Source organism: Halictus rubicundus, chromosome 2, assembly GCF_050948215.1.
Source record: "Halictus rubicundus isolate RS-2024b chromosome 2, iyHalRubi1_principal, whole genome shotgun sequence".
NCBI lineage: Eukaryota > Metazoa > Arthropoda > Insecta > Hymenoptera > Halictidae > Halictus > Halictus rubicundus.
In genome coordinates this window covers 19,266,223-19,292,317 of record NC_135150.1, presented here as the reverse complement: position 1 = coordinate 19,292,317, position 26,095 = coordinate 19,266,223, and the positions used below count along the sequence as shown (strand labels likewise).

The 26,095-nt window shown below is 44.9% G+C and overlaps 1 protein-coding gene across 11 annotated transcripts in view; it reads left to right on the top strand.

Annotated features, from left to right (window-relative positions):
* Positions 1–26,095, top strand: part of LOC143365523 (uncharacterized protein CG43867) — a 199,992-nt gene that overhangs the window by 107,362 nt on the left and 66,535 nt on the right. Inside the window, exons 1-2 of one of the 11 annotated variants that reach the window (XM_076805776.1) lie at positions 13,410–13,660; positions 23,941–24,287. The exons of the other annotated variants lie outside the window; for them this stretch is intronic. Coding sequence (XP_076661891.1) covers positions 24,213–24,287 — 75 coding nt within the window. The 5' untranslated portion in view covers positions 13,410–13,660; positions 23,941–24,212. Of the gene's footprint in view, positions 1–13,409; positions 13,661–23,940; positions 24,288–26,095 lie in introns of those variants that run through there. 11 annotated transcript variants of the gene reach the window in all.

The following is a 26,095-nucleotide window of genomic DNA, read 5'->3' as shown; positions in this document are numbered from 1 at the left end:
ATTCGTAGCAATTACGGTTCGTTAATACCTGACCTCCTTCCACCACAGTCTCGACCTTTGTCGACAATTTTTCGCATAAGTTCTGCCCAGTCGAAAGATTACAGAGTAATCCCCAGATTTAAACAATCTCTGCTGATCCTGGGAAATTGGTCGACAAGCGCATATTGAAACAGATTTGACAGGTTGTGAATATTGCTGTTTGAGACTGAAATACAGTGATTTCTCTATATATGTCGCCAAGGCCTGGATGATAAACGTCGCGGAATTATACCCACTACCGCGGAGTATACACGGTACACGACGCTAGCAAAACCCGTGTTGTTGAGATATCTCGAGAATTCACTGTAGACTGTCGAAGATTTTTTATTTTATTTCGAAACTAATCCTTTAATGTTAAAACATAATTTCTTTCCAATTTTTCTCTATTTTAACACTCGAACTGCCGGACGAGTCAAAATGACTTTTTCTTTTAGAAATATTGAAATCATAAATATGTTTCCACGAGAAAAGTTTTTATTAAACTTCCCTGTTGAAGGAGACATTTGAACAAAACTGGTACGAAATTTAAACAAATGCAATTTTGTTGCTATTACAAGGCAATGTGTTCCAGTTGCATTTACTGCTTGGTTGTTCTGGTGTTAACCAGTCTTAATTCCATTTTACATTTTTGTATATCTAGTAAGAGTAGAATTTTTGTTCTTCCTGATCGTACTGTAATTATTTCATATATATTTGCAATACGAGTTTGCAAACGATACACAAGTGACTTTGCCGAAGAACCTCTTGGAAAAATATTTCTAGAGAACGTACAATCATTGAAAGACATACGAATAGATTCAGAAATTATGCTCTCCGCAACAATCTAACCACAAATTAGCAGCAGTGAATTTTCGCAAATCAAAAAACTGATCAAGAGACATAATAGAGTGATATACCTGCGCTTCCAGATGAGAAACAAGATCGCCAGAACTGCTTTAATAAGTGATTCCCGGGATCCATCGAAGCAGAACACCGATAAGAACCAGCTAAACTGATAGAAAGCCCCAGAGCAGCGTTCACTATACTTCGAAAAGGGAGCGAGCAAGTTATACGCGTGTGTCGAAGCGTCGGAAAAAGATTATTGCTATGACAACAAGAGTCCCGCTCGAACGAAGGGATGATTTATCTGTGGCGGATCATTGGCCGGGCGGCAGGGGCGGAAACAGTTTCGCGAGATCTCGAACGCGTATCGCCATAAACGCGTCGACAAATCGACTCTCGCCGGTTCCCGTGCTCCGTTGAATTTCCCTCGAAAACGCAGCCCCTGTCCAGTCGCGGAAACTCGAGTTTCGGGGGTTGGTAGGTCGCTTATCTCGCTAGTCAAAGAAAAAATCAGCTCCTACCCTTATCCGGGCTGTCGATCGAGCAACCCTCGGCTCGTTAGATCTGCTCAAGGGGTGAGAGTGATCGAGCCGCTTACGAGAACGTTTCGTCTTCTCCGTAACGATCTCCGCGATGATTAGCGCTATCTTGGATATTAATCGGGGCCGTTTCCAACGCGGCGACCGGCCTTATTAAATTTCAGGCTCACGCGTATCGGGACCCGCCTGTTGTCACGCGTTGATATTATTCTGGCCTTCCTATTTTGGACACCGTATCCCATTTAACCCTTTGCTGTCTAAACTGTTCCCTCTATTTCATTTCAAAGCTTGCTCGTCATACGATTCAGTGATTTTTCTACTTAGACTATTTGAAAACTACATACTACAGCTCACATTCTTTCACTCTTTTTAGCACTTTGAGGACGTCCTTTCAGCCCACTTGCATTTTTCAGATTCCAATTTGTTAATTCAATGCAATAACACAAAAATTCATTCATCAATCTGTACGAATAAATTCGTCCCCCGTTTCAGGGAGACGCGTTCCTCTGCAATTCCGATTAATTGCGATTTTCAAAAAAAGTTTGTCTTCATCTTATGTAGAGAACCAATTGTTCTAACTTCTAAAAAAAAAAAAAAAAAAATACAAGTCGTATGGTCCAATATTAAAGTAGTTGTCGTCTTTTTAAGAGTGTCCGAATATTAATAAGAGTCACTGTACCTGCTTTGTGAAATATTGGAATCTCCGCGACCCTAAATAACAACGTGCAACCAATGAATTTGACCATTTTTATGCGCCCAACGAGATCATGAACGTCATACAAGCATGCTAACCGTAGCGAGCGTATTAAAATGCACGGGAGTAAGTTCCGCCGTGCGTACGCAACAGTTGAGAAATATTGCAATTGCTCCGGCACAGTCATAATTGCAGCATAATCGATGAACACAGAAGGCAAACCCGGTAAAATAAGTAACCACCGCAGCAGAAGTGGCGCAATCGTCGAAACAGCGGCGTGTTTATATTTCAGTCTCGGCCGGTAATTTCCGAATTAATTTCTGTTTACGATAATAACGGCCAGCGGATCATTTTTTTTCCACCGAGCGAATCCGTGCGGCCGGCCGAGGATACGCGGAAATTTAATTAAACCCGCGCCGCTGGCGAACTTTGTAACTACCGTCGGCCGGAGTCGGTGCATTTACCAATTATCGAACTAGATGGGGGGTGAATTATGCAGCGTTTACACAGCGGCAATTACTCTGCCGGATTTCGAGCGGGTCGGCGCGCGCAAAAATGTCAGCGTGTGTTTCCGTTCGAAAAAAGAATTACAGAGAGCCGCGGATATATGTGCGCCTCGACAAAAATCCAGATTTATCGAGTGCCAGTGTTTGCGGCTGCCGTTCGACGGCACACAGATTTTTCAGAGCGTTTTCGGGAAACGCTCGGGGGCGCTTCCTGTTGGAGAATCCTGTAGGAGGATCTCCTGGCGGCAGAGGACCTCGACGCACGCCTTATCGAGTTTCGAAGATTCGGAAGGAAGCATCTCCGGCCCCCGTATTCACCGTTCCCGGGTCTCCAGCTTGCTCGCTTCCTCTCCCCTCCGTTCCTTCCTTCCTTCCTGTTCGCGGTCTCCCTTCGTCCCTTCGTCCCTTCGTCAGCCAACGACAAAAGTCGGCGAAATTAGATATTGATTCGGCTCGCGTGGCCAGGACCGGCGGGATCCCTGCGAGCAAGTTTATCGCTGATTCTGGCCGAAAATCCACTTAGGCCGACTTTAAAAGGGCGAAACCGACGGTTCCATGCCACACCCCCCACCCCCCTCGAGTCTTCCGAGGGAAAAACGATTTCAGCCTGTATTTTGCGTGTCGATACCGCGACCCCGTCGCACAGAGCACCAGAGAGAGAACCCTGTCGATGAATCGAGCCCCGTGTCCCTTTTGTCGATCGGTCTGGGGTGTAAAAGTTCGGGGACAATACGCCGCGGAAACGGTGAAAAGCGACCAAGAGGGCGACTGATCCTCCTTTTAGCTCCCTATTAGCGGGGGAGACCTTTTCTCGCCCTTTGAAATTAGAATTCCTACTTCACTCGCTCGTCAACGCGCGGCTTTCACCTGTTCGATTCGCCTGACGGTTTTCTTCGATTGGAACCAGCTTCCCGGTCTGCGACTGGTCGTATTTTTTAGCTTATCGTGCACAGAATTCGGCTGAAAGCATGACACTAAAGGATACAGTGTTTTCTCGATATTTGTCAAGAACACGGGTCTTGCCAGCGACATGTATCGTCCAGGAGATAATTTGATTCACGCGACTTTACACTCCTCGGCGTCCGAGGCCTCTCGAGTTTCGTGGCTCCTCACGGGGCATAGCCCACGGTAGTGGGGATAGTTCTACGACTTTTATCAGCCAGGTGTTTACGACATGTATCGAGAAAAGATTGTACTAAGCGATCCCTTCCGTCAAAACGAAGAGAAACTGTATGATACAATTTTTTCCGTGAGTTAGCTCTCGAGAATATCGTGTTAAGAACAGATTAAGCGTTTCAAGTAGAAACGGTCAGCCATGCACAGACAATTTCCAATGTCTTCTGTTTGATACCATTTTTCCAATTAGCGTTTTCGAGAAAATTGAGACAGAATTAGACGAAGAGTTCTGAGTAGAAGCGGCCAGCCATGCACAGACAAAACCTCGGAATTCCTTGCGCTTGATACAAATTTTCCAGTTAACAACAAAAGAGAAAATCGTCTTAGAAAGAGACGAAGAGTTCCAAGTAGAAACGGTCAGCCATGCACAGACAAATTCTTGTCGATCCTTCCGTCTGGATCCGCAAGATTTTCCGCTCGATTATCTCAAATGCTGAGCGTTGAATGAAGAAGCAATACCCTCGTACTTGCAATAAATGCGATCTCCGGTCCAATGATCATATATTAAACAAACCTCTCTTATTATTTTCGCCCGGGCTCTTTAGGTCCGAGCGAGACCTAATTGCAGTCAGAAAATATTCTAAGATCCTTCGCGCGTTTTCAACCTAGTTGCGAGTCGGGCGAGCAATAATTACGAGCAGTGGCTGTGTCGTCTCGGCGACCCCGTAATTGAAAAAAGACTCTCGTTACCCGGCGGCACGAGACGCGTGGGCGTGTGGCCTCTCAAACTTCACGGCACGACGACGGCCCGAGAGAACCGGCTGGAATTTCACTAAAATTCCCAGCATAGCCACCGGTCGCCAGGGACCGCTCTAATGAAACCGCGCGCAGGTTAATTAACCTATCGGATCGATTAATCATCTTTAGAATGACCCGGGGCGGTGTGCTTTCGACGGACCCAGAAATCAAACATACCCGCGACAGACGGGATCGGATCGCGGTATCTCTTGTTACAAGGTTGCGCAAACACTTACCCGTACACTTTGTTGCGATACAACTGGTACGATCCTCTTGCTTCGCTTGACCAGCGAAGCCGTACGCGTCATAAATAAAGATCGAGCTACCTACCGAAGGGCGCGCGGTTTCCATCGAAGGCCCTCTGATTTGTACGACAAGGGATCCGACCGAACCGTAGACGGAATAATCGTACAAAGCTCCGTAAATGCTCCTGATACCTTCCAGGATACTCTATAGAAAAGATAGAAAACGCGGGATAACAATTATTGTGTAGTCGTGAAAGACGTGAAACTCCTAAGACACCTAATTCAGACCTGTTCTCTGTCTTGGTTTGGAATTTTTCATATTTATATTTTAGTATCGATATGAAAGTAGAACTTGTTCTTCTAGATTCAGAAGGACTAGTTAACCTCTTAACTGAAAAGCCCGAGAATACTCGGGTATTACAATATAATATAATACACACTTTTACAAAATAATTGTTACGTTAAGAGGTTAACAAGAAAATATTAAATCTTTATATTCCCAGCGTTTTTTCGAAAAATGTAGCTTCAACTACCAGCTTTGAGGATTATCTCCGCCATTTCAGCATAAAAGATTCTCGACAAGAGAAGACATTTTTGTCTGAACTACCCCACTACTACTACTCATTGGCTACTAAACCTCTTTAAACGTTCAAAAAATGTAGTTTCCAGTCCCAGCTTGGAGGACTGTCCCCAGCATTTGCACACAAAAGATAGTCGAAGCAGTCGCTTTTCTTAGAACTATCACTCATATACAGTGTGTCCCACGAACTCTGTCCACTTGAATATCTTGGTTATTTCAAACAATACGAGGAAATGTTACTTACAGAAGTTGTAGGGTTTAAGAAACTGCATAATATGGTAGAAATGATATTCTTGCAAGTGGAGCCATAGAGAAGATATAGAGGTCACCTTTGTTCTTTTAAATGGAATTTTTGATGCTCGATTTCGATAGATTCCCGTATGCTGAGTATAAAAGTACTAAAGTGTATTTCTCCTAAAACTTACCGTTGCTGAGATATTCGACTGTTTTCATGGAGGATGTTCGAAATGTCGGCCATCTGCAACGATGCGACGTTGTAGTCCTTGAACTGTTGCGTCTCTTACACGTCTCATTGTTGGGGCGTCTATTGTAGCAGACGCTGCGATAATTCGTTGCTTCGTATCTTCCGGAGTTGTTGGTGCATCTCGACGCAGAGTATTTTTCAATGTCCCCCACAAGAAAAAGTCTAGGGGCGTTAAATATGGACTTCGTGCTTGCCAGCAAATTGTGCCACCGCGTTTTCCATCGATTTGAGAATATTTCACATTAAGTGTACTTCACACTTCACGTACACTGATATGAGGATTATGATGTACCATTGCAACAACATTAATTTCATTATATTCATCGCTACATACAGGCTTTTCACGATTCATCTTACGAACGGCGAGACTTCCAGTTTCTTTTAATTGTTTACACAATCTTTCAAAAATCTTGTGTGAAGAGCATACGCGGTTTGGATATCTTTCACCGTACAAATTTCGAGGCACAGTTGCGTTTCTCTTACTTTCTCCATGCATTAGAAGCATCTCTAATTGTTCATCAAATGAACATTTCATATTGACTATCTTATGTTCGCTAACTGAGAAACTGACTGACACTGAGAGACGTCGGAAGCCTACCAATGTTTACATCTGACGTAGCGAGCATATCCTTGAATACGTTAATGAAGGTGATAGAATAAAAACAGTCGAATATCTCAGCAACGGTAAGTTTTAGGGCAAATAAACTTCAGTACTTTAATACTCAGAATACGGCAATCTATCGAAATCGAGCATAAAAAATTGGACATTCCATTTAAAAAACAAAGGTGACCTCTGTATCTTCTCTTCGCCTCCACTTGCAAGAATATCATTTATACGTACACTAGCGGCGGAAAGTATGTTAACACCTTTTCAAGCGGAATAACTTTTTTAAAATTGGTCCAAATAATTTAAAAAATGCGTTTTGTTGATTTCGGTAACTTACATGCATACTGAAAATTTCATTGAAATCGGTCAACGTTGCAATGAGCTACAAACATTTCAAGATGCGAGTTTAAGGGTTAAAGTCGCAGATTTTCGACCTTGCCAGGGAATATCGCCCTTATGTGATCATCTTGAAACATTTGTAGCTCATTGCAACATTGACCGATTTTTATGAAATTTTCAGTATGCATGTAAGTTACCGAAATCAACAAAACGCATTTTTTAAATTATCGTTATAGGCTACGACAAAAAAGTTGAAAAATCATAATTTTTTCATTTCTTTATCATTCCAACCGATTGCAATCTAAAAAGATGTTTGTTTAGTCATTCTGTAGCAAACTAGTTGGTCTAACATCTAGAAAAGATTCAAGTCATTTGGACCAATTTTAAAAAAGTTATTCCGCTTGAAAAGGTGTTAACATACTTTCCGCCGCTAGTGTACGTAACATTTTCCCGTATTGTTTGAAATCACCAAGATATCCAAGTGTACAGAGTTCGTGGGACACACTGCATAATTGATAATATCGCCATAATGTACAGGATCAGTCTGCTCTGTTGTGACATCGTCGGCCGTACGTGTTCATGACAGACGTCCGCGTCGATACCGAGATTAGTCTAGGTGGAAGGAGTCTGCCCTAAACCGTTCATCGGTGGAAAGACGACGTTCCGGGTGTTCGGAGCCGAATCGAACGGGGTTCTTTTTCTTCGGTGCAGATGCGGGATTCTCGCGGTCTCGCCCTCATCCATTTCGATCGGAACGGGCACGGTGAGCTCTGTAGCAGATAGCGGCAGCTCGTACGGCCGGGATTAAAGAGAAAGAGCTGGTACACGAGTCCGATAGGTTAATCGAAGGATCCGTCGTTCTGGGAATGAAGGGCTTCGAGTTGTTCGAGTCTCGGCTCACTGATCCGTGCGGCCATTCTTTTCCCCCGGCCGGGAAAGCCTCTGTCCGGACCGATTCCCGTTCACCTATGGCGGTCCGGACACCGCACCCGCGACGCGGGGAAAACGCGTCCGCTGTCGTCCAATCCGAATGTTATTATCGTGCCGTCGCGGGAAAGAATTCTCTCGAACGAGGAGAAAAGTGGAGAGAGAGGATCGTCTCTCGTGGCCGGTGGTCGTCGTGCCGGACGCAATGGGCTGCGAGAGAGGCCATTATACGCGGGACTTAATTTTCCTCGCGCGTAATGGACGCTTCCGGTCCAGTTGCCGTTGCCGCGCACGGCTCGGGGACTGCCAAGACGACTGCGCACACAGAATTATTGTCGGCGGTCAGTTTGGACTCGGCCGCGCGTTCTTCATTCTCTATCCGGGCGCAAATAAAAGTACCCGTCCGACGGAATAATTTGGAAATAAGGGAGAATTTATGGCGTCTACGGAGCTCGTTAAACCTTTCCGCGATTAAGAGATTCGCACGTATTTCATCCGGCGAAGAACGGAATTAAGCCGGACAGTCTGGCCCGTGCCAAAACCTACAGCACACGTCTCATTATCTTTTTCTAAACGATCTGTGGAGAGATACAGTAGCCACTGGTAACTACAACATTTTGCTCGTGAGGGCACTCCAGAGTGACACCGAGAACGATCTTTCATAGAATGGTGGAAGAAGACTTAGAAAACTAACAATAGAAGGACATTCATCTCGCTCTCTGTTCGTACGAGGTGCTCTGAATGGGCGTGGCTTCGTTCCTCGCGATCTCTGTGCAGCCAGAAACTGTCCTGCAGGACAATCTATACTTGTCTTGCAGTTCCTCATTTTCTATGTTTCTCTATTTAACAATGCAAGTAGGTTTCTTCTATATATAGACTGTCCTACGGGGCGTGGCTTTGTGGCTTTCGATTCCTGTTGGATCCAGAAGAGTAACACAAAGAAATGTCTGATTACGAATGTCTTAGGCTATCTTCAGATCTCGTACCTGTTTCATATTTCGCAATAAAATCAACAACATAATGTTGAACTATCGCTTACATTCTCTGCGTAAAATAGGATTGCTTTGCCTCGAGTAGGTGTTGTTTTTCTCAAGTAGGCGTGGTCTATCCCAAATAGACGAGGCCTGTCTCAAGTAGGCGTGGCCCGCATCAAGTGGGCGTGGCGTCGTAGCTCTCGAGCTCCTGCAGAGCTAGGATAATGTGCCACAGTGCAATCTACGTTCACGACTGTCATAAACACACCCAACAGTTCCAATCGACCCATAGTATCAATTTTTTAGAGCATCGAGCTAGAAGATCGCCCGTCGAAAAAATCGAAGAGGATTGTAGCTTGCACCTCTTCGCTGTCACAAGCTCAATTCTTCCAATCGAACAAGTGCATACAATTTGTTGAAACGTCCAGTCCAAAGATCGCCCGCGAAGAAAATTCGATAGAATATCAACTTGCACCTGCACACACATCCACCCCGTCATCCTCGTGGATCCTCTTCGAGTCGAGCGAGTGCATCGAATTTTTTGGAACATCGAGCCGGAAGATCGGCCGTGAGGAAAATCGAAAAGGATTTTCGCATTACAAGATCGCCTAGCCGGAAGTGGGTGGCTCTCCGGCTATCCGTGACGAGAGCGTTGCGCGTCGAATCGACGGTATCGCGCGCGCCCGGTTTCTACGTGCTATCAGTTCGCGGCCGTTACTGTCAGCCGTAAAGTGACACTCGGAAACCGAGAGCCCCGCCGTGACACGCGGATACCCGCGAGCCTCTGGCTGCTCCCCCAATCCTCTCGAGCCGGTTGCTCGCAACCTGGCCACGTTTCCGTCCCGTCTACACACCGAATATCAAACGCGGCCTCCTACGGCTTTTACGAAGCAAGTGCTCTGCCCGCCACTTCATCCCGCACCGGCGCTATCGCTTTCTTGCGGTAACACGCGTCAGGACAATAACGTTACGCGATGTGCCTCGCCCCGAGGAAATGCCGTTTGACGCGCCCAACCGAACCTTCCAGCCCTCGAGTGTTTTCCAGGGAACGGACCTTTAGCTCTCCGCTACCGAACCCCCTGTTCCGTTCCGTTCCGTTCCGTTCCGTTCCGTCCTTCTTTTATAGCTGCTGGGAGCTGAGCTTCCGGTGCTTGGAACGCCACGAAATCGCTCCTCGGTATTCTTTGCCCGGACAAGAATGTTGCCGGTCGTTCCCGACGCTGCTTATGGCCTCTTCGATATCCAAAAGCACCATGCTGCACGCTACTTTAGAACTCTTTGTTTATTCTTTCGTTACTGGAGCGGGTTACCGAAGCCGTTCGTTGGAACTTTATGGTCGTTGATATTGGGGATGTTAGCTAGGTCAATGAGAGCACTTCGAGACGCCTTGTTTCGGTGAACGTTGGTTTGTGCGTTGTGCTGGAAAATTATTGAACTCGTGTCCGAAATGAGTGATATTTAGCAGTAGGTACCCACCTTTTTTGTTGTAAATGCGTAAAATCTGCAGTGTTGGTTTCTGCGTTCTGCTGGAAAATTATTGAACTCAAAAATTATTGTACTCAATTGCTCGTGTGCCAAATGAGTGATTTCTAGCAGTAGGTACCCACCTTTTTTGTTGTAAATGCGTAAAATCTGCAGTGTTGGTTTCTGCGTTCTGCTGGAAAATTATTGAACTCGAAAATTATTGTACTCAATTGCTCGTGTGCCAAATGAGTGATTTCTAGCAGTAGGTACCCACCTTTTTTGTTGTAAATGCGTAAAATCTGCAGTGTTGGTTTCTGCGTTCTGCTGGAAAATTATTGAACTCAAAAATTATTGTACTCAATTGCTCGTGTCCCAAATGAGTGATTTCTAGCAGTATCTACTCACCTTTTTTGTTGTAAATGCGTAAAATCTGCAGCGTTGTTATGCCATAAGTGATGCGAATTTTGTTGCATATTTTGGGAAGGTGATAGACAAGAATATTGCAGTGATTTCTTTATATACGTCGCCAAGGCGTGAATGATAAACTGCCGCGGGGCCACGAAGCTCGAGAGGCCTCGGACGCCGAGGAGTGTAAACATGGCAAGACCCGTGTTGTTGACATCCAGAATTCACTGTACTTCTCCTATTAGCCTTTTGTACACCATTGTATACGTCATGGAAAATGAAAGAAAATACAGTGGCTAGACAGTGGATTTTAAGATTGAGTCACCTTGAGTCAATCGACACCTTACGAAATCAGATTGACCGTACGCATTTAATTCGTCTCACGTTACGAACAACTTGAATGAAACTAAGCTTGCACAACGTTATGAAACAGCAAATATTATACTCCTACGAAGGAAAATCATAGACGCGTATAAGTGACTTTGGATTTTACGCATTTATGAGAAGAATGAGTACGTACAATTTAACACTAAAATTACGGGAGCCATAAAAAAGACGGATTCTAATATTTCCAATCTCCGATTATTGAAATTGTAAACATGTATCCCCGAGAAATCATTTAACAAATTTATTTCCCTAGGTATATATTGTAAAAAAAAGTGGCTGAAAATTTGGACAGACACATTTTTGTTATTTTTATACAGGGTGTCCCGAATTGAAATGGAAAAACTTCAGGAGCGTGTAGGGGACCGAAAAAACTAAGACAAAAAGTCTTTTAGAGATTTGCTCGTTTTTGCTTTGTTTTGGAGAAAATCGCAAAAATTCAATATCTCGTTGTCAGTTGCTCTCTTGAGTTAATGTATAGACTTGGATTTGTGATTGTTTTGACATTGTTGTGTGAGTTGTGACAGTGAGATATGTAAACACTTGATGTTATTATTTACATTCTTTCGTTTGTTTACATTCTTGCTTTCTTCCATGATTTCTTAATCAGTCTTTAGTCAATTACTCAGATATTTTGGAGTGAATAGCTTCAGCTACAATGCCGCGTACATATTCTAATTTTGAATACGCTGATATAGTTTTAACTGATATAATTTATCAAGTCAGTGCTAGATGTAATGCTTGCATTGCTGCAAAAGGGCAACATTTTGAACAATATCTACATTAAATAGATGATAACGTAAATAAAATGTACATAAATAAGTACAAAAATTAAAACTTGTTTCGTTTCTTTTTTTGCGATTTTCTCCAAAACGAAGCAAAACGAGCAAATCTCTGAAAGACTTTTTGTCCTAGTTTTTCGGTCCCCTACACGCTCCTGAAGTTTTGCCATTTAAATTCCGTACACCCTGTAGAGCAATGTAAAATAGTGACATTTAATGCTCCGTAAACCTACTGTTAAAGCAGTGTAGGGCAAGGGACCTAATTAGTGTGGAGGTACCAATTATACTTATTTCCAAAGCATAATGAATATTGAAAAAGAGATTTATAACATATGTATTCACTGATTTTAATGCAAAATTTAATATCTCTTTTGTAATATTCAATATGCTTTAAAAACAGGTATAATTAATAAAGACACAGTAACTGGTACCGCCACAGTAAATGGATCCCTAACCCAACATATTAAAGTTTGTCTCATAATCCACTTGCTCCGTCCCAAATCTGAAAACCCAAACCCCAATATTTCCAAAAAAAGAAAAAAATCGTCAATAGCTAACCTACAACAATTTCTTTTCTGTTCCAGGTGAGTTCCCGTAAAACCAGCGAATCACGAACGATCGTAGGTAGAACCCACGTCACTCGAGACACCCTAATTACCTACCCCGTCCCCGAGAACCTGGCTCCGCAGAAGCGACGTCAGTGCATCAAGGAGCGATGCACCCCGAACAGTCCGACGTCAGGTTCGCCCAATCATCCCCGATATTCCTTACGTAACAGTTGGGTGGTTGGGTTAGGCTGTCGCGTCTAAAGGAGAGCGAGAAGGCTCGTGCAAGGCAGAAGTTGCCGCAGTTGTGCGAAAAAGGTGATTACGAGCGGCTGTCAGCGAACAGTGGAGGGAGAGAAAGGAAGGCGGAAAGAAAGGAAGGGAAAGGAGAAAGAGAGAGAGAGAGAGAGAGAGAGAGAGAGAGAGAGAGACCTTGCCGCCAGGGCAGGAGAGGTTGCGGTGCAGTTTGGCAGACCTCCCGATTCCGTATTCTGCAGTGATCCGTCGCATCCCCGTGCGACGCGCGTGCTGTTGTTATTGTTGTTGACGGTGCAGGCAGCGAGACGAAGAAAGAGAAAGAGAGAGAGGAAGCGAGAGGAATTGAGAGAGGGAGTCTGCATGAGTGCGAGAGGGACGGTCGGCATTTTTGTTTGGGGTTACAGCGCGCATGTGACGTACGGCACGCTTCGCCCCTCTCTCCGAGAGAGGCCTCTCTCTCTCTCTCTCTCTCTCTCCTTCTCATTCTCTCTCTGTTGCCTCTGTCTCCCGGTGGCTCGACACAACTCCGAGGCTAGAACACAACTTCCCTCTCAGTGGCCCGTGAACCGCGACCGGAGCAGCACGCGGCCTGCTGTCCCTCGCTCCTTCGCTATAGTTCGTTCGATCGATCATCGGGTTTCGCGAGGCACGCGATCGACCATCCCCACCACTTCCTCCTCTTCATCCTCCTCTCCTCCTGTTCCTCCTTCTACCTCTATACCGTCGCGTTCCCCGGCACCGTGACACTTCCGTGACGCGCGCGATGGACGTTTCCGCTCGTCCTTGCGAGCGCACAGACCCTCGCGCACTGTGATCCGCGATCGCGACCCGTGCCACGGCCAATTAGAACGCACAAGCCCCACCAGTCCCACTAGCCGCCGAAGACCCTTATCCGAGTGATCAGTGCTCAAGAAGAGATTAGAGTGTCCGTACAACGTAGCACGCAGACCACCAGACCAACATGAACCACGTGGACCACCCGGAAACTCGGTGAACCACTCTGGCTCTTCTGGACTCTTCTCTTCTGCGAATCTAGTATTTTCAAAGTTGTGATTTGATGCTGTTCGATATCGATTCGGAGTGTGCATCCTGGTTGATATCGTTGGGAAGGGATTAGGTGGTTTGTGTGATCAGTTCTGTGGGGATCTCGAGGTGAATGTCGTTCTCGAACTTGAAACGCGGAATTGTTAATCTTGCTGTGTTCTCCGGGTCTTCTTGATTCTAGCGAATTTTCGTTTGTTCGACTGATTGGCATATTTAGACCTCGTTAGATTCTCTTCGGTTTTCGTGGGGAATTGGGATAAATAGACTGCGGATTTGATGCATTTATGATGAAAATGGGTAGGCCTAATTTAAGACAGTAAATGCATTTGAAATATTTGAATACACTATTATATTATTTTCGACCTATTAAACATATTAAGCAGGAAATTAGATTATTTATTTCACCCCAGTTTGTTGCAATTCGGGTAGAAAGTTTTTATTTTGCATGAAGATCCGCAGTCTAGTGATCAATGTTATTTTGGAGCAGCTGAGGGAACTGTTAATATTACTGCGTTCTTTTATTAAATCGGCGCTTTTAGTAAATCCTCTTATTTTCTTAATTAAGTTGGCTCTTTTACGACGGTATCTTTATGACAGCGGATATTAATCGGTTGATTGCGTTTCGTGATTGTGCAACGTTTTGATTGGTCTTCTTCGGAGAAGAAGAAGCAATCGCATTTCCTCGGTCATTAGGTTCTTCTCAGTAAGCTTCTCATTATCAATACCAATACGTTAGCTCTGTTTGAAGACAACACTTTTCGATGCGTCCTCGTTCTTTCGATGTTTTTGTGTTTCCATGCTTCATACTTCACGTTCAGTTCCGATCGTGCAGCAGTCTGAACAGCGGCTCCCACATCTGATGACACACTTTTCCAAGCAGCACTTGAGTGTAACGATTATGTGACGCCTACTTCTTTATCTCTACACCTCTTATTTTAATACGCCTCCGTAGTACGATTCTTTTTAGTCGTACAACTTTCAAAAACGTACAGAACTGTTTAAATTCACTGCATTGGCTCCTACCTATTCGTCACTGTAATTGCTGCGTCAATCACGCGTGAAGGACACTATTCTTCATCCAATTTTTAAAAGTTAATCTTCGCCGTAAAATACTTGTGTTGACAGGATTATTTCATTACAGTTCTGAAGTGCACGATTAACACTAAAACAACCGGACCAGTCAAAATGACTGGTTCCTAATTTTTTCTTTTAAAATTACTGAAATTGTATAAATGTTTTCATCGGAAATTTTTTAATGAACCTTTTCATTGAAGCACATATTGCAATAAAAGTTGTATGAAGTCCGAATGGGCACAGTCTTGCCACTGTTACAAAGCAATATACGTCAGTCGCATTTATTGCTCGGTAGTTCTAGTGTTAAATGGGACTGTGCGAAATTTTCGCTGTTCACTTTCGGTTTCCTTAGTCAACCTACTTTCATTCTGTCGGAATTTTTGGAGTGTCCATTCGGCAGACAATCTGTTCATTTGGAGCAGTCACGTTCAATTTCCACAGGAAGTTTCCCCGACGTTTCAGCTTTTCCTCTAAAACTGCGTTCCCCCAGCCGCAATCCGTGTCGCGAGAAAACGTAAGACAACATGGTCGCCGAAGTGTCACAATACACGTCTTCGCGTAAACAAACATATCCTCCCATTAGCACGTCGTCGGTGCTAAATTTCGCGAAACCGATTCGCGTAGAAGAGAATCGTAGGCAGTTTCTCTTCTCTCGATCGAAAATGTGCATCTCGATCGGGAGGGTAGCCAGCTCTCGCCTCGAAATCAATGCAATTATCCGCAGTCGTCGAAATTGGCCGACTTAACGAGCGCGCGCGCGTCCCGTTTCCATCGATTGCGAGCTGTCGGCCGGTAATGAACGTGGCCGGAGAAAAAGTTTTGCGGACGAAAGTGGCACAAGGTCGGCGATTAGCGAATCAAAGGGGGCTCGAATCTTGGCAATCGGCGTGTCGGCTCGTATCGAACAAACTACTCCATATTGTGGATACAAGAGAAGCACTCTCGAACGCTGCCGCGGCTTCGTTCGCTTTGTCCGTTCTCGCGAGTTTAATCGGCTTCGGGGAGAGAGAAAACGAGTCGCGCGAGGAACCAAAGAGATCGATCGTCGCGCCGATTCCCCGGTTGTTAGCACGACGGGAGAGCACGATCTCTCTCTCTCTCTCTCTTTCTCTCTGGCACTCTACTTTTTCCTCGGCGCGATCGACGGAGAGCGGCCCGTTTTAATTAGAAATAGCTGTCCCGCGACGAGCTTCGCGCGCATAATTACGGAGTTTCGGTAACACGATGTTAATGAAGTTACGATAATAGGAACACCGGAGCCGGAGGCGCGAGCTCGAAGGCACGCGGCAATAACGAGCGAATGAATCGATGCGATGCGCTCTGATTCGAGCGGGAAACGGACCACCCTCGTGGCGAGCCGACGCGACGAGCTCGAGTGCTTTTCGCTGTAATTTATTCGACCATCCGGCTGCAATTTTGCAGAACTGTTTGGCGCCGTTTGCCAGTCCCGTTTGCTGGTAAGATCGCTATAGAAATAACTCGGTTCGATCAAACATTTCCAACGAACGATACGTGTATTACGGGACTGTGGATTTTATGGATTTTTTTTTTATATAAAAATAGCTACAACTTGAAAACGTGGAAGCATTAACTCTCCAGCCACGGGCGATTTTTGGTGCAGGGAACGCGTATGTAATTCCATGCGATTCCGAGCGACGATGCTTCGTCGCAGAACGAGGATCGTGTTTCCCAGTGTGATTTTTTCAAATTTTTATCACGGCCAGTTCCGAACACATACTGCATCGACATTTTCGACTGACTACACGCGCTCGTTCCGGAGAATTTATCAGGGAAATTATGCTCGGAGTTAGATAGCGCGCGGAAGGTCTCACTATTTATACTACTGACGTAAGCGGCGCATCCGCAAATTCCGTTCACCTAGCTCACCCACATACGGCGCACGGTGGGCCAGAATCGCAAAAACCTGGACGAAATTCGCGGTTCTGTTAATTGTACATTATCAATTACTGCGGATTCTTATGGAAAATGAAAATTTTCCACATTGATTTCGAGAGACGGAAGCCACTAAAAAATATCCTGCTTCCTTTAAACATTTTCTGGAGTTGAAATTAATTAAATTTTTGTAATACCCCTCACTGTTTTAAATTTCGTCTACTCAGTTTTTCCATAAATGTAACAGTTTATTCATTACAACCAGAACAGTTTTCTTCTCTTTCAACCATTTATGACGAGTATTCTCGTCATGAAAACACATTTTTTTTTTCTAATGACGAGTATACTCGTCGTGTAGGAAAAAATTTGCATTTGCTATTAAACAAAATTTAAGAGAGTGCTCGATGTACGAAAAATGTACTAAATTATGCTAACTTACAAATACTTGAGCACACAGGTGCACGCTCTTAAGAAACATTTAACAGGTTAAGGGTTTTGGGGTCGTAGAATCTAATTTTGGTATTACTTCTTTGCTAGAATGTTTTCAAAAATCACTACAATCTCAATCGAGTATTAACCCTTAGCGCTCGAATGGCGACTGTAAGGCGTCACTAAAAATTGTTGTATCATTATTGAAAATATTTTTTACATTATCAAATTTGTTTGTATTTAATAAATTACTGAACATTTCAGTATTGTACGAGTAAAAATTGCATCATTTTCGTATGTAGAACATGAAAAAAAATATATAAATAACGGAAATATTGTAGGTGGGAAGAAATGTTTCGTTTTGAAGTTAAAACAGCTTCGAGTGCAAAGGGTTAACTTAGAAAAAGACCTAGTCTGGACCTTTTTAATTAATTCCACCTATTTCACAAAAAAAATGGTCCACTGAGAGACGTATCCGAATCGCGCGGCCATCGCTATAAAAACGTCCGACGAAGACGGAAATCGTGCGTCCCGGAATCGGTCTGGGAAAAAGGTGCGATTCGAATTAGCCGGTCTGGTAATTGCGTCGGCGTGTCGCGCGCATCGCGGACAAATCGTCGGCCGGCCTCGGCGCCGCTGAGACAATTAGCAGCCTCCGACGATACTAATTAGCAGGTAAACGGCTCACGGCCGAGCGAGAAAAATCAAGGGATCTTTTCGCAGCCGGTAATTAATCGGTCCGGGCTCTCTCTCTCTCTCTCTCTCGAGTTCGCAGCCAATTAGCGGGCTGTTCGCTCGAGCGTGTGCTGAGCCGACGATTCTTTCGAGGCCCAGCCCAGGTGAGCGCTCGATGAGCGTGTCTCTGCCCTCTGTTTCCCTCGCCTTTTATGTGCTATACTCAAACGATTGTCTTTTGTCGCATTGGTCCGCGAAACACGCGATCCGAGTCACTATTGCTAAGAAGTGATACTGAGACGACCAGGTGGACCGGCAAACACGAATTACAATTTTATTTTAAAATTGAAAATCTCGGCTTGCGATGTTCTTGGACAGGCTCGGATCTTCCTGAAGTAGTCGGTGGAATTTCGACGGAAGTCTTGTTCGTAAAAGTTTTGTAACGCCCGAAGGAAACTCGCAGTCGATGACAACATGGTATATTTTGTAACGAGACGTGTACCATCAGTTTGAAAAAAGTTCCGGAAAAATTATAAGTTTCTCAGTGTTCAGACTGCCCTCTTAACATTTTTAGTGCCTAGAGTTCCGTAAAGTAATCGTATTGAATGGAATAAAAATCGAAAAGTCGAAGAACAACTCTAAGAAATTTGCTGCACCGAATACATTCACGCAAAAATTCATTCTCATATCCGAACAAATAATTCTTCCATTCCTGGCAGACGTGTCACTCAATTAAACTAAGAACACTGTTATTGAACGTCGTAGAAAATTTGAGTATCGACAAAAGAGTTAAGGTAGCCTTTCCCACGACTTGCATTCTGCACGCTTGCTTGTTTCTCGAAACAGTTTTCAGGCAGAGCAGCTATCCATCAAATTCGCGGAGGCAGAGGCTCGCGCGTCCCACGCGAAGAATTAAGAGGAACGACAGCACGAACGACATTAACGACGGTTAATCGTCGGCTGACGTCACACGGTTGCTCCTGAAAATTAGCTACCTCGTTGCTACCCGAGTTGCGTAACCGTTCGTAGGTCCGTTCGTTCTCCATTTCCTGTTCTCGGTGGCTTTCAATCTCTCGCTTTAACCGAGCCTGTGCGGCCAACCTATGCTGGACGACCTATGGCGACGTGCGACGGCCAGGCAGGAGGCAAAAAGGCCGCATTGTCGATCGTATTCGGCCCCCGGTATCAGTTTCCATTCGGCGACGGCCACCCCCGGCCCTTTTTCAATTAAGCTTTGATCACAGGATCGAGATAAAACGCGAGCGGCGGCCACCTCTCTTTCCTCCTCGCCTCGCTCTGCCTCGCTCTGCCTCGTTCCGCCTCGTCTAGGCTCGCGTCGATAGCTCGAACGAACACCAGCCGTTCGAGAGAGAAGGACACACGGTTTACCGAAGCTGCGGACCGCTCGCGTTCAATTGACAAAAAGAACCGTCCGTTTAGCGAAATCACCTTTCGCCTATCCGTATGGATAGACTCCACGCTCTCTCTCTCTCTCTATCTCTCTTCATCTATTTCTCTACCGCCTTTCAACGACTATCCGTTTATTACGACGGCGGAGAGCCGTGTGTCATCGAAATCGACATGGATCGCAACCTGCATGACGGTTCTCTTCGATTAATGGACTGAAAATACGCCGGGGACCGTTTCCATGCAGCTGCAGCGTTCTATGCACCGTGACAGTCGTCGTTTTAATCTCGCGGACTTCCGGTCCATCGACGTTCGTGAATTTTGCGTTTACTGCACGCAACTGCCCTGAAGAACCTTGACACTGTCACAATATTATCGAGAGATTAACTTGTAAGAATTAGACCTTGAAGGAGAAAAATCGTTGATGATATAGTTGATATCGAACCTGTTGTAACTTTGTGAAAAAAAATTGGAAGATCATGTAACTAGGCTTATTTTAAAGGTCGAAGCCTCCAGTTTCGCGCCTATGAATTATTCTTTATTTAAAGAATTTGTTCATATTTGGAAAAAGGCCAGAAAGTGGAGATACTGTTGTCTCCTTGATGATATTCAATTCATTAGAGTTGGTCATGCTCCACCTGTTATAATCTCGCGAAGAAAACTATGAGGACTGTATAGCTAGACTCATTTTAAAGGGCAAAACTTCTACTTTTATGCCCTTGCATTATCTTTCCTCGAAAAGAGTTTTGCTCTTGTAAATACACCGGAAAGTCATCATAGTGCCATTTTCTCGATCACATCAAATAAGCTTCACGCACACGATATTGAACCTATTATACCCTCAAGAAAAGAAATGGTACAGCAACCTACCTCGACTCATTTTAAATCCTGAATCCTCTACTTTCACACCACCCAACTTATTTTTCCCCAAAAAATGTTCTCCGCTTAACATTGACCAAAAAAAAACCAAGGTCCCCGCACCTCGTCCACGGTGCACCATAATTCTCGGATCTCCGGCACAGGCTCATCTACAGTCCCATTATTCCATCTGGCAAAAAATCGAGATTGTTTATTAAAATCGTTAGCCCGACGAGGCCCGTTCGGATCCGTGAAATCGAATCGATCGGTTTTCGACGGCGGGGCCTCGTGGGAAATTAACCGAGAAAAAAAGTGCGGGCTCGTCGTCGCGGTTCCCCGCGTGGTAATTAACGAAACAGCCTGGCTGGCGGACGGGAATCGAAGCGACCACTCGAGAAAATTAATAAGACGCCGCGCGCCGGTCCGGGCAGACGCGCGCAAGCTTTTTCATCGAATCAGTTTTACGAGGGAATACTCGGTTTTTTAGCGGTGCTTCGGGGGATCGTGACGGCGTAACCGTGGCCGCTTGTGCCCCGCGATATTCATTCTCGTAGACATTCCGAAACTGCCCGGGGAACTCGTATAACTGTCCGCGACGGAGGCATAACCGTCTCGTAACCGCCGTGGCCGACGCACGACCAGATAAAGTCGATTCCTCGTCTCCCGAGATTGCCCGATACGCTCGCGAAAACCCCCGACACGCCCCACGTTAGCGAAAATAGCCGTGCTCATTCATGAAATATCGCAAGTATTTATAACGCAATATTATAGCTACGAGAGGCGCGTAGTTGTCAGGAGGAGAAGCTCCGTCTAGCAGTCATTGCTCCATAGATTTTCTAGAGAGGACTTCTTAACCCCTTGCCATACTTTGACGAGTCTGGCTCGTCATGAGAATTTCGGACCAAACTCGTATTCAAAAGTTCGAACCAAACATGAATTGGCGCTTGGGCCCGAATTCTTCCGAGCTAAAAGGTACGGCAAGGGGTTAATCCAACTTACAGCAACAGTAACGAATTTGTTTCTTGTTTCGAGGAAAATTTCAATCAAATCACTGCGAGTTCTTTTAACAGGCTTCCGACACGTACCGGCTACCATTTGGATTGAATCAAAACTGGTCACTAGAATGCGGATTTTTATGCATTCATGAAGATATTGGCTAGGTGAAATATAAAACAGTAAAGGATTTAAAACGTCTAAGATTATTCTTAGGTTGTTTCCAATGCGATAGAACTGTTACGGGATGAAATGAAATTCCATTGAAGTCCTGCTTCCCTCAATCGATGCAGAACACAGTGTCCCACATAACACTTTTCACGATTATTCAAGTACTTGCGATAATCTAACAAACAAATATTTTAAACAAAAGTTGATCAGTTTTCGATTGGCTCAACATTGCAATAAAAAAAGTTCGAAAAAATTATTTTTTAGTATTTTTTACTTAACAGTATTATAGCCCGTATCAAGACGGACTCGACGACCTAGCATACCATGACCTTCGGATGACCTTGAAGGCAAAGAAATGGAAATTTCAACAAAAAATTACTGCTTGAATGAGTGATAATAACTCTAGCTTGATCACCACGATCCCCTGATTGGTCACCACTTGATTTTTTTATGGGCTCATTCACAGTCGATAATTTATGCTGTTCCAATACAAAATAAGGAACATTTAAAGCAGCGAATTCGTACAACATGCGAAGAACTTCGCTACGACAGTATCGTAGGAGCAACCAATGCAAATTCACTACGTAGAACAGGATTGTGTCTACAACAACGTGGATCACATTTCGATCATTTGATGTGACTTTTTCACGAAATCGTTTGCATTGATTTAATCAAGGTTTCTGAATTGAATGTAATTCCGAGTCTTAATAATAAACACAAGTTATTATCACCCGTTCAACCAGACTGTCATTTCTTGTTGAAATTTTCATTTCTTTGCCTTCAAGGTCATTCGAAGGTCATGGTATAATAGGTTGTTCAATTCGTCTTGATACGGGCTATAATACTGTTAAGTCAAAAATACAAAGTTACATTTGCAAAATGAAGATGACCTTGACAATACTTAAAAAAAATTTTTCCAACTTTTTTTCATTGCAATGTATAGCCAATCGAAAACTGATCAACTTTTGTTGAAAATATTTGTTTTTTAGATTATCGCAAATACTTGAAAAATCGGGAAAGGGTTACTTGGGACACCTTTGTATATAGAAATCACTGTACAGTGAATTTTCGATATTTGTCATCAACACCGGTCTTGTCAGCGTCGTGTAACCTCCAAGGGACATTGCGGAGCCATATTTTGTTTATACTCCTCAGCGTCCGAGGCCTCTCGAACTTCGTGGCCCGTCACGAGGTATGCTTCGCGGTAGTGGGGATAATTCGTACGTATATAGAGAAATCACTGTATCGCCATTTTGCGTAAAGATCCGCTATCTACCGATCGCCTTAGCTGTCATTAGATGAAAAGAACGAGGCGAAGGAAATTGTGCTGGGAGTTTTTGCGAGGAAAAAGCGAATGCAAATGAATGACGTAGTAATATAACGCAACGCAGGCTCTAGAAAATGCAAAATTGGTAGTCGCGTGTACGAAATCGCAAGGTCGATCCATTAGCATTGGCGTTAACGAATTCGTCGTTGCAAGAGCGACGATCGAAGAAAAACACATTAACGCGAACGGAATCACGGGACAGCTAAATAACCGAGCGAGGCAGGAAGGAGGAAAAACAGGGGCGGACAGGCAGCGTAAGAAAATTCCGTGGCGCGTTTTTCAGTGGGCAGGCTCAATTAGTCGGGAACAAGCTCGCCCCGGGGAGCAAAGAACTCGAAGAGAGGAGTGCGACACGAAGCGAGTGGAAGCGAGTGGAAGAGGACAGGCGGTTTCTCGAGCGTTTTCCCTCTCGATCGGTCGGTGACGCTCCGAGACTGTTGCTCTCTTCTTCGTCTTCTCGGGACCCGACTTCGTCCCGTTTCTCGGGGGCAGGAAACGCTTCTTTCTCCTGGAAATCGGTCGTTCGTCGCTTAAAAATATCCTACGGCCGAAAATAGTCGCTTGAACACCCTCGACGACGACGCTGCTCGCGTCTCCCTTCTCCTCTTGCTTCTTCTCGTCATCCTCGAGGTCTCTCTTCGTGGTCCTCGTCGTCTCGTGGTCGTCGCTCACCCTCCGGCTTTTTCAATGATCGTTTTGTGTCACCGTGCTACTGCTTCTTCTTCTTCTTCTTCTTCTTCTTCTTCTTCTTCCATGTGCCTTTCTCTTTCCTCGCGGAGCCGCGACGAAAACTTCGAAACCAACGCCAAAACGACGAGAGACTCACCGACCCGTAATTTATACGACGGTTAAAATAGGAACCGACTCAAACACCGGAGATATATCCTGCTGGCCTCGCTCGCTTTGTCTTCGATCGCGCCCCGAGCCGTTTTTCAAAGCGGAAAACGCCGTGGAAAGATGAGCCTCCGCCTCGGGATGTCGCTTCGGTGTTTCTGGGAACGGTGGAATTGTGGCTGGGACAAATTCAGTTGGGAAATTTATAGATACACCGCTATGAGCATGAGAGCTTCATTCTATATGACCGTGAGGGTATTTCAATGTTTTTACTCTTCGAGTAACGGCGATTTTTAAGAAATTTTTGTACCTACTATTCTCCTTCGAGGGATTCACTGCGATCTGGAAAGATTGATTCAATTTTTATTTAGTTTTTAGTTTGGACACAAGTCTCTCTAGGACAAGGTTAGGATAAAAATGATCACACAAAAGTAATACAGTGATTTCTCGATATATGTCAACAACACGGGTCTTGTTATGTTTACACTCCTCGACGTCCAAGGCCTCTGGAGCTCCGTGGCCCTTCACAGGGTATACCCTACGGCAGTGGGGATAACTCCGCGACGTTTATCATACAGACCTTGGCGACATATACAGAGAAATCACTGTAATCCGAAAAATATGAGAACGCGACTGAATCGTCGAAGACCGGAGAAAACACAGCAAGCTTAAAAAGCAAAACAATTTCATTAAACGTTCCTCTGTTATCGATCTCTTAATTTTAAAGGATCAAAGATGCAGTAAGCGCGTAAGATCTGCATCGACCACGTGAATCGACAGAGTGCAATCAAAGCTCTATTCTGAATCGTTAATTCGGGAGGGAAACCATGATTGGTTGAAGTCGCGCGGGTCTACAGGACCTGAGACAAGTTTCTGGATCGATTTCGCCGATCTCGTCGTCCGGATACGATGTTCAAGAGCTGAATTCTCAGCGAGAAGACCGAGACGACGATCCCCAGATCAAGAAACGTCCACTTGGCCACGGGAAAACAGTGACAAATGGTTCAGCCCGTACGCACCGAGAACAACAACCCCGCTCTGGACATGGAGTCGCTCGAGGAGATGCTCCGCAAGGTAACGACGATTTTTCATCGCGATACTCCCGCCTCCCATTTATTACGATTTCATAGAAACCGCTTCTCTCTGTTTGTACTATTATTGTAAACCGTGTCGCTGCAACGCGGACAGCGAATTAGCGCGTTTTCACGCAGCTTTACACGATCGTAACTGTAAATTGAACGAGTACCTCTTTCGCCAGTATAATTTCACCAATTACAGAGGAACACAGAGCACCGTTCCGTATTTTGCCCGATTAACGGCCCCGGGCCCGTGCGGTTCTGGATTTCGGGATCCGTTAATTTCAGGGGATGCTGCAGCTCTCTCTCTCTCTCTCTCTCTCTCTCTCCCTCTCGGTACACATACCTACACGTTTTGTAATCCCTTTTACCGGGTGACGTCGAACCGAACACACGGTCAAGGGACAAGATTAAACCATAGTCGAGAGTGGCTCAGCGAAAACTGCGGTCTACGAGGCTCGAGCCGAGCATCTGGGTCCACGGATGCCTAAGACAATATTTGCTGCTGCCGCGGTTCGGCTCTGAACGGCAATTAACGAGCCTAATCGCCGGCGAACGCGACACCTCGACCGTTAACCCATGATTCTTTCACAGGTGCGAGGAGCTTGTGTAATCGATTCCTAGTGTTAAAGAAAATTTACCATTATCGTCCGTCAACGTTACTTCGTTTTTAAAGATCTGGAAGTAAGTGAAATGTTCGTAACGAGTCTGGCAAGTAGCGGATGTTTATGTAGTATAAACATTTTCCGAGACAGGAGCTACGCATGTACTTCTTTCTTTAATAATTTTAACACATGGAAAATAGTGTATCATTGTTCTTGAATTATTTTAGTTTGTCCGCTGTGTTAAATTGTGCAAACCCGTTTTTGCTGTGGATGCATAAAATCCAGAGGGAAGCATTATTTCGGGCAAATACTGTGATGGGATGAAAATTTTTTCTCAAGGTCATATTTCTCTAGATCAAAGTCATTTCAAGGTCATCGGTGTTTTCTTTTTAAGCGGAACTACATATTTTCACCGTCGCGACACGATAGCCGAGGTCAAGGTGTTGACCTTTGCGTGACCCTGAGTGCAAGAAATTCAGAAACACTAGACTGTTGATGGAAATAGTGAAAGAACTCTGATAGATCTAATGAATGTATTCGGTGTGCCAAATTCGTTTAGGATCTGCTGACTGCGAGAAGTCTAAAGAGAGTGTATTTCCTGGCACACGTTTCATCATGACGAATTCCAGTTCATTGGACAAATTGCTGTGATTCTGTGGAATGCACGAGGACGGTGTGTTGGTTTCGAAGTCGTCGCTAGGGCGAACGCGTGCCACGTCGCTCCATATCTCAGGATATAATAACGGGTCGAGTTAAGGGAAGAATTACGTTACGCTCGATGAAAGAAGAGGCCCCGAAGACGGCGCGCAGGGGGAGAAGGTTTTTTAACTGCCACTTCCTGTAATGTATTCCGTCAGGCAGCGTTGAATGGACCACTTAGCGAGCATCCCGCGCGCACGCACGACAAAGATCCATAGGAAGAGAGAGAAAGGGAGAGGAAGAGAGAGAGAGAGAGAGAGAGAGAGAGAGAGAGAGAGAGAGGAAGAGAGAGAGAGTCTGTTCAGGCCCTCTCGTGTAAGCGCTTTACCGGGCTGTAAAGCCCCTCCCTGACGCATATATGCGTCGACCTGTCCCCCCATTTTCTCTCACTCTCTCTGTCTCTCTCTCTCTCTCTCTCTCTCTCTCTCTCTCTCTCTCTCTCCTACAAGCTCCTAATAACGCGTTAATGGTCAATTCAGCAGAAAGCGCCCCGCTCGCTCCG